We start from the raw sequence: 12,806 nt of genomic DNA on the forward strand, positions 1-12,806 counted from the left end.
TGAGGTGACCCCGAAGTCAGGCGCTGGAGAGTGCCAGCTTCTAGGAAGGGGAAAGACCAGGCTTTCTACTCCCCTAGAGTAGAGCCCCCCAGGGGCAGTTCTGCCCTGTCGCATAGGGTGGCTAGGAGCCGGCATCCATTTCACCTGGATGTGGTTTCAGAGAGAGCCCGAGGGGCCCTCCCCTCTCCAGCAGTAGACTTTAACTCTGAGGTCTGTTTTTATTTCGTTTTTTGTTTTTTTTCTCTTTTATTCCCGTTTCCTCTAAGAAGACATCGACTGGCCTCATGGAGAAGGTTCTCTCAGTGCTGCCGGGGAACACCCATGGGCCTCCTGCAGCTGGCATCTTGGAGGCTGTTTCAGCCCATGGGGAGCCAGCCTGCTGCCTGGCCAGGGTGGAGGGGCTGGGTGACCTCTCAGGGCCGGCCAGTCAGGCGTCCCCCAGGCAGTCGCCACTCCCTCTATTGTTGGTGAGTGACAGATGTCTGAGAGGGGGCGGGACCTAACATCTCGAGAGTAATGGTCCGGACTCAGAAAGTGAGAAGATCAAGCATGGCTTTTTATTTTTTTTAAATACAGTTTTCTTTTTGAGTGTATGAATGTAACAGGAGTGGGGGGGGGGATACTGACAAATACTATGCAACTTTGATCACCTATACTCTTCTTGGAAAGTCTCTCCCCCCCACAAAATACCCCCCCCACACACAAAGCTAACCCACTGAGCACAGGGGGGACCGTCCCTGACATGGTCGGCGGAGGGTGGCTGAGCCGTACTGAAGAGGTTCTGGCCTGGCAGGTGGGTGGGTGGGGAGGCGGTTCAGTCCCAAGTCGGTGCTGGTTTAGGAAGCCCCTTCTCTACAAGTCTTCTTTGTGATCTCCACCAGCTTAGGCCCTTCCAGAGAAGCTATACAGGCTCTCGTCCTGAGGAGGCAGAGGTTGTACCGGGAAGGAACAACCGGAAGGAACTGGGTGATGTGGACAGAAGAAGGCGTAAGAGAAGAACAAAGCAAGGGGAGGAGGGGTGAGGACTGACGGGGCAGAAGGCAGCAGACACTCATAGTCAGTGCCTGAGCTTCTGTGTACGCATCCGTTTATCCAAACCAAATCTGAGAGGCCATCAAGTGCCAAGCAGGCCCCATTCTAGGTGGTCAGCTAAAGGCTGTCGAAGGCTGGGGACTCTTATCCAGGTCTTTTGGGTCCCAGGCTAATACACACTCAAGGGAGTTTCTGGGCCTATGAGGTCTGGAGGTCAGAGCAAGGCCATTGAATTAGAAGACAATGGGTACATTACCATGAGCAGAGGCCTTGTCATGGCAGTGACAACTGACTGCTAGCTTAATTCAACCTAGCAGTCCATTGTCATGGCAACAGTGTGACTTGTGTGGTCCCTGATGGTGGTACTCCAAACTCCTAGATCACAATTGGCGCCTAGACGCAGCGACCGGCACCCATTCCTCCCCCAAGCCATCTGCTGGTGAGGGCGACCGAGGCCTGGGCACAAGAGGACAACTCCTCCTGGAAGGAGTTGGCAGAGGGCGGAGGTGTGTGCTTTTGGTGTGGGCAGTGACAAGCCATCCTCTGATGTGACAACTCGATGTGACAAAGGTGCAGTCCGAGAGTCTTTCTTCAAAGGGGTCTAGGGATTAGGGACCCGAGTGTCCAGGGAACTTAGGGCCCCTTTGAATGTGTCTGCCTCTAAGATTGGCGCAGTCCTTCTCTCACAGGGTCACCTGTTGGAAGACCCTGTTGTATCCACCACTACCACGTACCCACCCTCTGCAGGCCTGGAGCTCACCTGGATGGCAGGTGGACCAGGTGCGAAAAACACAATGCATGAGCAAAATTTCACACAACAATTTTGGTTACTATAAATACCATAGGTTAGCTATATGGTTAATTAAATCTCTACTTAACCAACCATTTAATAACAGCTTCCATGGGGGAAATAGTTTAGGAGAATGACCTAGCAGATTTGCAAGTGAACTTTTTGAGCACAAATTGCTCCCAAGTAGGGGATTGTCCATCTTTAAGCAGAGGAACTCTGCCTCCCAACCCCAGTCCAGAGTGGGACATGCACTCCTCGCCTCGAGGCAGGCCTGCTTTAAGCCCTGGAGTACCGTAGCCCACCTTGAGTGCCAACGCGAACCTGGCTTCTGTGGGCATGCATTTGCAAAATAGAATACCTGACTCTCATCTACTGCAGCAATTCATGGGCTCACTGAGAAGAAAGGTCACATGGGGGGACGGGTGAGGTCAAACACATTTACCTCTGACATCAGCACATGCCCAACAGGCTCCAAAGACAGTTCTGAGTACCTACTAAGTGCAAAGCACCGGCCTGAGGGTCGATTCAAATACCACCAGACCGCCACGTAACTTTCGCTTATGCTCTGCTATGCCTGCATCTCACCTAGGACGTACTACACACCCATGACAGCATTAGCACACGGTTTCCCGTGCGCCTTCTGTGAGTCAGTAGTTACCTTGATCCCGTCCCCCTTGAAACCTTTGGATCATACAGGAGACACCTAGCTCAGGTGTAGACCTTCTTGTCCTTTCCATCCACAAAACACACACGGCACCGGTGCACATCTGCCGCTCACGGAAGTCAACGAGTAGTTTCCATATCAGTCTCTACGAGAAGCATTTCGCTCGGAGAAGGCACCTTTCCAGGCTGAGTGTTGAGGATAGCATCTCAAAGCCAGGCTCTGGCCCGAGTCAGACTCCAGGGATCATTAGAACCTGGTCATGAATTGCAAGAAAAATCGCTTTCAGTTCATTTTGATCTATCAGGCTTTAAGCTTTTTGGCACAAGTGAGGGGGCGAGGAGACCAGGGGCTTTGGGTTTTTCTATAAATATACACGGGGAGGGGGAGACTGTACCAGGTTGCTTGAAAGTCCACAGATGAGGTTATGTTTTTTTTTTTCTAGTAAAAGGTTCTGTCGGCATAGTAACCGGAAGGCACACATCTCTGCCCTGAGTGGTACACTGAACTGACAGTGCACAGAGGCTTCACCTGCTCCTTATCACCGTGCTGACGTGCCTGGACCTGGCCAGGCTGTCCCCTGACGAGATTTGTACACACGGACGGCTTCACACAGTGCCTTGCACACAGTAGACCAACAGACAGTGACCATTTGGTGAACAGAGCATACTTGGATTGCACCTATTGCTAGGAGGCGTGTGGGCGTGGGCACACAAGGAACCGTCACGAGACCTGAGCATCGCTGTTGCCCGTGCTTTTGCGCACAGGGTGTGCCAGGGATGGGTGGAAGGCGAGAAGTGCAGCAAGGAGCACGGCTATCACAGCTGCCAAGATTGGTCATGCGCTCCCCTGGGAGTGCCACGCAGTCTGAGGCTGACTTCTTGACTTAGTAGTTCCTCTGTGGGCGGGCATGAGTGCGTCACTCCCGAGAGCCTGAGAGCCTCGCTTCAAGCCTGTGTGGTTGGAAGGAGGCGGAGCCTCTGCCTAGACAGGCAGTGATGGCCTCTTCTCCATCTGGAGCAGCTTGGGCTGAGTTGAGATCCAGAGGTCTTCTTCATTCTTCTTTTTCTTCCTCTTGTTCCGCTCCGGCTGCTGGCCTCTCTTGCCCATGCGGTGCCAGCAGCAGTGGCAACAAATGAAGAGGAGGGTGAGGATCACCAGCAGCGGCAGCCCCAGGAGGACTGCCAGGCAGATGGTGTTGAAGACGCCCTGTTGGTGTTTGGTAGAGATGGTGTCCCAGATGGAGGCGAAGAAGGAGCTGATTTTCTCCATGGTGTTTGGCTAGAGGAGAGCCCGGGGACCTTCTTAGCTCACGAGCAAGTTCCGGGCTCGGAAGGGCACAGCGTTGACCACTCGTAACGTATTCCTCTTCTGGCTTTGGGCTTGCGCATGCCACTGATAATACCTGCAGAGACCAAAACAGACAGCTGAAGCGAAATGCAGTGGGAATGGTTTTTAAAGTTTAGCAACATTATAGAGTTTAGGCTTAGGAAAGGAATGAAAGGTTCTCATGGAGTTCACTAACATTGCACTGTGCTCAATAAACATGATCAATGTATCCAGTCAATAAGCTTTAATGGATTACACACGCAGACATGCTCATGCGCACGCACACTACATTAGGCTCTGGTTATACAGTTAGTAGTATACCTAATCTGGCACCTAGTAGGTGCTCAGTAATTGCTGGATAATGAAATAATATGTGGTTAGGTCTCTGATCAGGGATTGGTCCCTGGATCGTCTACATTAACAGTCCTCAAGCATTTCAATACCACAGTTCACCTGACAGGTGTGGAACACCTGCTTCCCACGTGCACTCCGGTGAAGACAACTGGCCATTGTCAGCACTATGTAACGCCCAGCCACAGATGGAGCGCCTCGCTGTCTTTGTTAGGGGGCCTGGACCACCCCCAGGCTAAGAGGTCGTCCTTATCCAGCCTTCCTTACGGACTTCATACTTTCTCCCCCACTCCTGCCTCCTCCCTCCTGGTTTCCCTCCCTGGAGCCTGAGAGGACCCGCGGAGGCTTGGCAAGACTGCCTGGGATTCCTCTCCTCCTGAGCCTGAAAGAATCAGGAGATGCCACTTTTTAACTTTTAAAAACTTGAATAAATCATTTTATTTAGGGCTCTTACAGCTCTTATCACAATCCATACATGAATTGTATCAACAAGCACATTTGTACATTGTTGCTATCATTGCCAAAACAATTTCTTTCTACTTGCGCCCTTTGTATCAGCTCCTCTTTTTTCCCCTCCCATCACCCTCATGAACCCTGGATAATCTATAAATTATTTTAATAATTTATCAATTCATAGAATTATTTTAATAAATTTATAAATTACTTTAATATTATTTTAATAATTTATCGATTATTTTAATAAATTATAATTTAAATAAATATATAAATTATTTTAATATTTTACACTGTCTGCTGTTCGTCCCCTGGGGGGTGTTGCATGTTGATCATTGCAATCGGTTCTCCTTCCTCCCCCTCTTCCCCACTTTCTACCTACCTTCATGGTATCACTACTCTCATTATTGGTCCTGAGGGATTTATCTGTCCTGGATTCTGTGTGCCAAGAGCTCTTATCTGTACCCATGTACCTGCTCTGGTCTAGCCGGATTTGTAAGATGGAACTGGGGTCACCATAGTGGGGAAGAGGAAGTATTAAAGAACTAGAGGAATGTTGTGTGTTTCAGTGGTGCTACACTACACCCTGACTGGCTCATCTTTCCTTGTGACTTTTATGAGGAGATGTCCAACTGTTTACAGATAGGCTTTGGGTCACTACTCTGACCCCTTTTGATTGCTTTGAAATGGTTGTTTGCTTTGGGTCTTCTGATGCCTGATACCTGCTCCCATTGACACCTAATGATCACGGGGGTTGGTGTGCTTCTTCCATGAGGACTTTGTTGCTTCCCAGTTAGAGTCACTTGTTTACCTTCCACCCTTTAAGACCCCAGATACTATATCTTGCAATAGCCTGGCACCACCAGATTTCTTCAGCACATTAGCTTATGCACCCATTTTTATTTCAGTGATTGTGTCGGGAAGATAAGCATCACAGAATGCCAGGTTATTAGAACAAAGTGTTCTTGAGTTGGTGGAGGATTTGAGTAGAGGCCCAATGTCCATGTACTACCTTAATACTTAACATATAAATATATGTACATAGACCTATATCCCTATAACTGTATTTTAATATATTTACATATGTACATGCTTATGTTTATACTTCTATAAATGTCTTTTGCCTCCCAGTTCTTTCCTCTGTTTCCTTTTACTTTCCTCCTGCCCCACTATCATGTTTGATCTTCATCAGATTGTCTGTGCTTCCTCTCAGCCACATTGCACTTGATTGAACCCCAGCAGGCATTCTATACCCTCCTCATGATCAAGTTTAGATTTCTTGTTGTTCCCCTGTCACTGGGTTTGTTGACTTCCCTCTCATTTTCCTCCATCTTCTCCTCTCCCTTGTCCCCCCAGAACCATCAGTCCTTTTGTTTTCTTCTTGGGATTGTTTATCCTGCCTATCTCACATAGACAGACATGAAAAAACAAAAAACAAACAAACCCAAAAACAACCCCCCCCCCCCAAATAACTTATGAATCATTCCAGGTCTGTCTGCTGACCCTTAATGATGTTTTCTGATCAGATCTGATGCAGTGCCAAGCCCTGGCCCCTGAGTCTGAAGTCTATTTTCAGAATTCCTTGGGGACTTTGCTCCCCTTGTTGCTCTGTCGTACTCCCTTCATGTTACGCCCTTCTGTGTGAGTGCGTGGTGTGTGTGTGTGTGTGTGTGTGTGTGTGTGAGACCAGTCATACTTCTCACACTGTGTCTCTGGTGCTTTCCCCAAAGCCCTGTGGGTCAGTAAGGAGACGTTGTGTCTCGTGGTGGGCCGGCCCTATGGTCCTTTCTGTGTACTGACTGCTCTGAGCGGGAATGTCGCCCTCGAAGCTTGGTGGGCCAGGGTGCTGTCCACTCTCACTCTCTTTCTTTCCCTTAGTTTGCTCCTGTGTGGTCTGGGCAGATCTGCTACTCTCCCTGGGCTGTATCTTCAGTGCTAAGGGGACGCCACTTTCGTTGGCTCTGTTGACCTTCTGCCTCCCTTTCCCGATCATCCTCACCTCAGCTTCCTGCCTCCCCACAACTCCCCTTCTATGCCTATTTTCTCACCCCTTCCTTCAAACCCTGCTCCCATCTTGAGCTCAGCGTGTGGAAGGGGGCTTCTTTCTGATCTATACTTAAGCTTTCCTGGATCAAACATCCCCAGCATAGGATTTCTGTGGTTGGCACCATGGTTGGCAAACTACAGCGTGCCAGGTGCTACATTGGTCTCCGTGGGGCCCTCCTTTGAGGTCAGTCAGGGAGGCAGAGGAAGCCCCTCAGGCGCTTGGAGATGTCCAGAGCAGGTCTCATGGGGTGGGGCTCTTTGAGGGGGACATTGAAAGATGAGCAGGATTTTGAAAGCGAAACAGAGAGGGATGGAGGGCAAGAACAAGATGAAACAAAACAAAGTAACTTGCATGTAGAAAAGGATGTTCCCATCTTCCAGGCAGAGAAACTTCCAGAACATGAGTGGGGAGCAGGGAGTCCTCTGGTGAGAGTGGGGCGCAGGATGGGAGAGGAGAGGTGTGAAAGCAAACTAGAGGGGGAGTTTGTGGTGGTGGGGGTGTGTGTGTCTTTGGGGGCTTTTTGAATAGGAGAAAGGTTTGCTCAGCGTTGCTCTTTGGGAACTTGATAAGATGTCTGAAGCGGTGCTCATCCACATACCAAGCGCTTACCGAGCACCTGCTATATGCTAGGCAGGGTGTGGAGATTTAACGTGGCCACCGGTAGCCCAGCCCCTCCTGCCACTGTTATTGAGGGATCGTGTCCGAAAGGACAAATCTCACAAGTGAATTCCAAAGCAAGCTGCCTGGCTGGCTGAAATAGAAGCAGGCATTCGAGTTACCGGCTGATCTCCATGTCCCAGTCCCTCTTACCCCTCTCAGCCTTTGTCTCCAACTCCTCTGTCCCATGGCACCTACACTAGCCTGTGAATAAGGAGGCTGCTTTTCAGGCTGATGCTAACTCCATCATTCGCTCTGGATTCCTAACGGTGCCCATCTGAATCTGCTCTCCACACAGCCGAAGAGAACATGCATTAACGGTTAGGAATCAGGCAGGGGAAAAGCCCATGGAATGGTATTCTTTTAAATTTTTTTCATCTAACAATTCTCATCTAGGCCCCCAGGTTATTTGCTGAGCTCTGCTAATCTATAGCGTTTCATTAGTATTTATGAGGCCTGCATTCTTAGCATTTCCAGGAAACAATCAGACATCTCCTTGGTGGTATGAATTAAAAGTCAGGGCTTTTATGGAATGGTTTACAAAAGTACCTACAGTTTAGGCCCTCCAAGTACACTCCGAGGGCTCTCCTCTTTTGTTGTTTCTCAAAGGATTGCTGACACCCTCTGGAAACTAATTCATGCATTTTAAAAACCAGCAATCAATGCATCTTGCTCCAGGAAGGAGAACTGGGTTCGATTCCTGGCTAGGGTGACTCCTGGGAAGCCACCTCCCTATCTGTGAAGCTGCAGACCCTCTGGCTGTGATGCTAACAGGCTTTAGAGGAGCTTCCGGCTAAAAAAGGCATGGAAGAAACGCCTGGGGATCTACATCTGAGGATTAGCCCCTGTAAACCACCGCAGGGACCACAAAGGGCTCAGTCTTGCTCCGGACCTCAGGGACGGCACTGGATTGGGCAGTGTTTCCTCCTGCTGTGCTCGGGTTGCCAGGAGGGGGTGCTGACTCCCCAGCAGCTGAGAGCAACCTGGCCTGACGTGGTTGTGGTCTTGGGTATGAGGAGGGGGCAGAGGGGCAGTTACTTGCAATTTCTTAGAAACGAAGCATTGTTCATCTTGATACACACACACACGCAGTATCTCGTGGGAGAGAGTCATTCAAGCATTTGCTCTCTTCCTTTAGTGCACATTTCCCTCTGTCAGTCTTCTCCGTGTTGACTGGGGTGTGGCTGTGGAGCCGGAGACCTGGGTTTGAGCTCTGGCACCCCTACTCCCAGCGTTGGGTGACCTTGGGTGACCTTGGGCGAGCAACTGAATCTCCGCTACAAAATGAAGTTATTAACCTTCCCTCGAAGGTGCTGTTGTTTGGATTAAAAGAGCTCAATACGGTGAGCGCATTTTGTAAACTGTAAAAACTGTAAACTACTATGCAAGCATAATCTATAAAAACAGTGGATTATCGCCAAATAACAATGGACTAGCTCTAGCCTGAGGCTTTTCATCCCCCTTCCTCACCTCCAAGCCAAAGAATCATAGGTCCCTACCAGCCAGTTCCCATGAAAAGGACGCCCCCACCATCCATCAGTCCTCCTGGATGGCCTAACGCTCCATGGCTCTGAATCTTGACTCTGACATCGGCAACAGGGAGGGAGAAAGGCCACTTGGGGCACCTTAGAGGGGGTCCGGAGGACTGTGGAGTTATCAGGTGGGCCCCGAGGGGAGTGACTGGTCATCTTTCAGCCCCCCTGCCAGACTTTGTGGTCCCTGCAAGTGTCCATTGGTGGTCTAGTCCATACCTGGGAGCCAACAGACTCCCAGATGTGTCCAGCACTGGCCCTTGGGCTGAACTTCCTTCTGAAATGCCCCAATGCATGGTGCATGGACCACTTTGTATTACCCTTCATTGTCCTTGATCAGTAAATGACGTAAAACAGGAAAAGCTGTCAGCATAGGGTCTGCCACAAAGTGGATGGCTTTTGGAAATATTAGTGATAAACACCAGGATGGCAGCCCGCGCAAACCCTTGAGAACAATGTGCCTGACCTTCAAACCTGTAGATGGGGGATAGGGCCAGGGGGAAGGCTCAGGTCTGTATCAAAACCGAGAGTCCTGAGACACAGGTCTGTCTCAGATACAGGTTCAAAACCGAGACAGAGTCTGCAGATGCGGCTTTGGACTCGTGTGGTGGGGGAGGCAGTGGCCTCATCTCGGCCTTTTCCACGCACGTTTCTCAAAGGCCACGCTAGCGTGTGTTGTGGCTTGCCCTGTGCGTGGCTATCTCCCCTACTCCAGGCTCCTGGAGTCCCTGTGTGGTTCAAACGGTTGGTGTGCTTGGCTGCTCACCCAAGACATGGAGGTCTGAATCCACAAAGAGCAGTTCAGCAGGAAGACCTGGTGGGCGACTTTCAAGACCCCGCACCGAGCTCGCTGCGGAGCACAATTCAGCGCAGAGGGCTCTCTCTCGGTTTTGAACCTGGGGTCTTGAACCTAGCAACTCTACAATAAAAAGACCAAGAAACAATCGAGATTGCAGACCATGAAGCCCCACGGGACAGTGTTACTTTGTCACAGGGGGTTGCTAAGACACCTCACAACAAGCACTGGGCGGGGATGGCCTTAAACCAAGCACCTACAAACTCACGGCCCTGGGAACTGCGGTGGACTCTGGGGATTTAGGGAAAGCCCAGCAGATCAGGTCCCGGTCCTGGCAGAAGGCCAGTGTTCGTTAAAGGACCAGATACCAGTGAGAGGTACAAATCTGGTGAATTCTACAATGGAGAATCTGGGAAAAGGGGTCAGAGGCAGAGAGGACCCGTGTAGAAGGTCGGGCAGGCCCTGAGGCGAGGAGGACTTAAAGTTAAGTTCGGATTGAGAAAAATAGGGAACACAGGATATTTGAAAAAACAAAAACCAGCGACAGAAAACCCAACCCTCTGCTATTTAATTGACCCAATTCCTTCCCAGTGACGCTATAGGGGAGTTCAACGGGGCTGTAGGGTCTCCAGGTGGTAAACCTTACGGCAGCGGATGGGGGTCATCTTTCTCTCTACGAGCGGCAGGTGGGTTTGAACCACCGATTTAATTGGCTGCGGGATGCTTAATCCACTGCGCCACCAGAGTGCCTTTCTGGAAGCATCTGATGCTTGTCCTTAACTCTTAGAGGCCTTTTCAGGTAAAGCAAGGAGCTCAATGATTGCTACGAATATCCCCCAACGTCTGGAAAGACCAGGGAGGGCTGCACTTGTCCTTCTTTTCAGATGGGCCGTTTGCCCAATTGTTTCTGAAAGGACATGAGTGACCACAACAGTAGCCGCCTCTGGGCAGGTCACATGCGGCTTGCGAGGCAGACCACACCATAGCACCTTCCAAGGCATGCTAAAGTCTGGTCTGTACTGGAAGAGCCATGGGCTTTGAGCAAGGAGGGGGCTTGACGAATGTGTTCAGATCACTCATTCCGAGGTCTCAGACTAGAGAAAGGGGCGAGGCTGGCACAGTGGTCCAGGGAACGGGGCGTCTCTGACAAGGGTAATGGTGGTGCCGGTGACAGAGGGCCAGACAAGTGGGTGTGGGGTGAGTGAGCTCTCCTAGGCAGAGAGCCCAGGGGACGTGTGCTGTGGTGCTCTGCTTCCCCAGCTATCCCATGTCTCCTCCGAGCTCCCAGACATTTAGAACATCCCACAGGGCAGCTTTACTCTGCCCCAAGGAGTCGTCATGAGTCCGCACCAACGAGACAGCACCCAACAACACCTATATCTCTGAGGCTGTCTGCTCTATAAATACTCACAATCTCAGAAACCCCATCCAAGGTTCTTATGAACTGGAATTGACTCAATGACAGTACACACACACACACACACACACACACACACACACCTTAAGGAGCATCAAAACGGTGTGGAAAATGGAATTGAAAGATAACGATGAACTTTTGGAAAGCCACTTTGTGTGTGTGCGCGTAATACATATAGTTTACATACGTATATGTTTTCCTCCTTTTGGCTGCCCCTGCACTTTACCAAGCATGATGTCCTCCAGGGACGGTCTCTCCTGACAAGAGGTCCAAAGTCTGTGAGACATAAAGAGGAAGACCTTCTACGAGATGGACTGACCCAGTGGCTGCATCAATGCGCTCGGGCATAGGACCAATTCTGAGGATGGCACCGGGATGGGCAGTGTTCATTTCATTGTGCATAGGTTGCTGTGGGTCAGAGAAAACTCAGTGGCCCCTAACACCAACAGCATACATGTGTATGTATGCACACACACATACATATCTCACTGACCACATCTACTCGAGCATAAGCCGACCCGAATATTAGCCAAGGCACCTAACTTTGCCACAAAAACGGCATTAAAAATGTGCTGAAAAAACTCGGCTTATACTCGAGTATATAGGTATATCTTTATATATAATTTTTTAAACTAGCATAGGAATTCCACCTAACCGTCTCTATTGGAGCTGGGTGGAGCAAGGGTTAAAGCGCTTCACTGTTAACTGAAAAGGCAGCAGTTTGAGTACACCACTGGTTTTTGAGAGAACAAACCTGCTAAGGTGCTCCCATAAAGATTCCCAACATACCCTTGCTGCCATTGAGTGAACCCTATAGGACAGAGAAAAACTCCTCTATAGGGTGCCCAAGGCGGTAAATCTGGACAGAGGCAGACTGCCATAACTTTCTCCCACAAAGAGCCCGGTGGGTTTGAACTACCGAGCTTGCAGTGAGTACCCGAGAGCTTGCCCACTGAGCCGTCATTCCTCCCTCTCGTACGGAGTCTAGCCTAGCAAACACTAAGGGACTGCTTCCCTCCTGTACGCAGGGAGCAGATGAACCAGATGCAGCCTGACAGTGCACACACCGCACACTTACTTGTAAAATAGAGATTCCATCAAAGAGTTTCTACCTCCCTACCCTCTCACCTTGGATGTAAAACAAACCTCTTATTTAGACCCATGCTGCTCCACACCAACTGCCCCAAATCTGCCCCAGTTCTCAAACCACCCTGCACCCTCGGGAACCCCCTGTGGTTACTGCAATACCACACACTTCAGAAGCCCAGGCTCACTGGCAGGTGGGCACCGCATGGGACCCAGCCCGTAGTTATTAGCTCTGCTGCTCTGGGTATACATTTTCATGACGATCCTCACCTCGCTCACCTGTAATAGGTGTTAACTACTGTTTTGTACAAAAATAGTCAGATCACAGCAAAGATTCTGCTTTTGAACAATATATTTGCAACCTAACCCTTGGTTTTCGGTATGATGAATTATATAGCATGTCCCTCTGGATTAGGAGTCATTTCAAACATCTAGTCCTCAGGTAAAGGTGGGTGCTCCTTTAACCACAGCATCCATCTAAGACAGGTAAGTATACACTGTCTATTAAAATGAACTAACAAAACAGACCGTTTTCTCCCCCACAATCGGTTTCACACTCGTGGTTGCATTTTGCAAGCAGAAGCACAAATGGGCCGTGGATAAAGCCATCACTGAGGCGGCCCTGGGAGAATTGGGAGAATTCTGAGATGGGGCA

At 49.9% G+C, this 12,806-nt stretch overlaps 1 protein-coding gene across 1 annotated transcript in view; it reads right to left on the reverse strand.

Moving 5' to 3' along the window:
• Positions 1-232: 232 nt before the first annotated feature.
• Positions 233-12,806, reverse strand: part of KIAA0040 (KIAA0040 ortholog) — a 41,258-nt gene continuing 28,684 nt past the window's right edge. Inside the window, exon 2 of the mRNA XM_075527794.1 lies at positions 233-3,888. Coding sequence (XP_075383909.1) covers positions 3,468-3,755 — 288 coding nt within the window. The 5' untranslated portion in view covers positions 3,756-3,888 and the 3' untranslated portion in view covers positions 233-3,467. The remainder of the gene's footprint in view (positions 3,889-12,806) is intronic.

This window comes from Tenrec ecaudatus, chromosome 1 (assembly GCF_050624435.1).
Source record: "Tenrec ecaudatus isolate mTenEca1 chromosome 1, mTenEca1.hap1, whole genome shotgun sequence".
In the NCBI taxonomy this organism is placed as follows: Eukaryota; Metazoa; Chordata; class Mammalia; order Afrosoricida; family Tenrecidae; genus Tenrec; species Tenrec ecaudatus.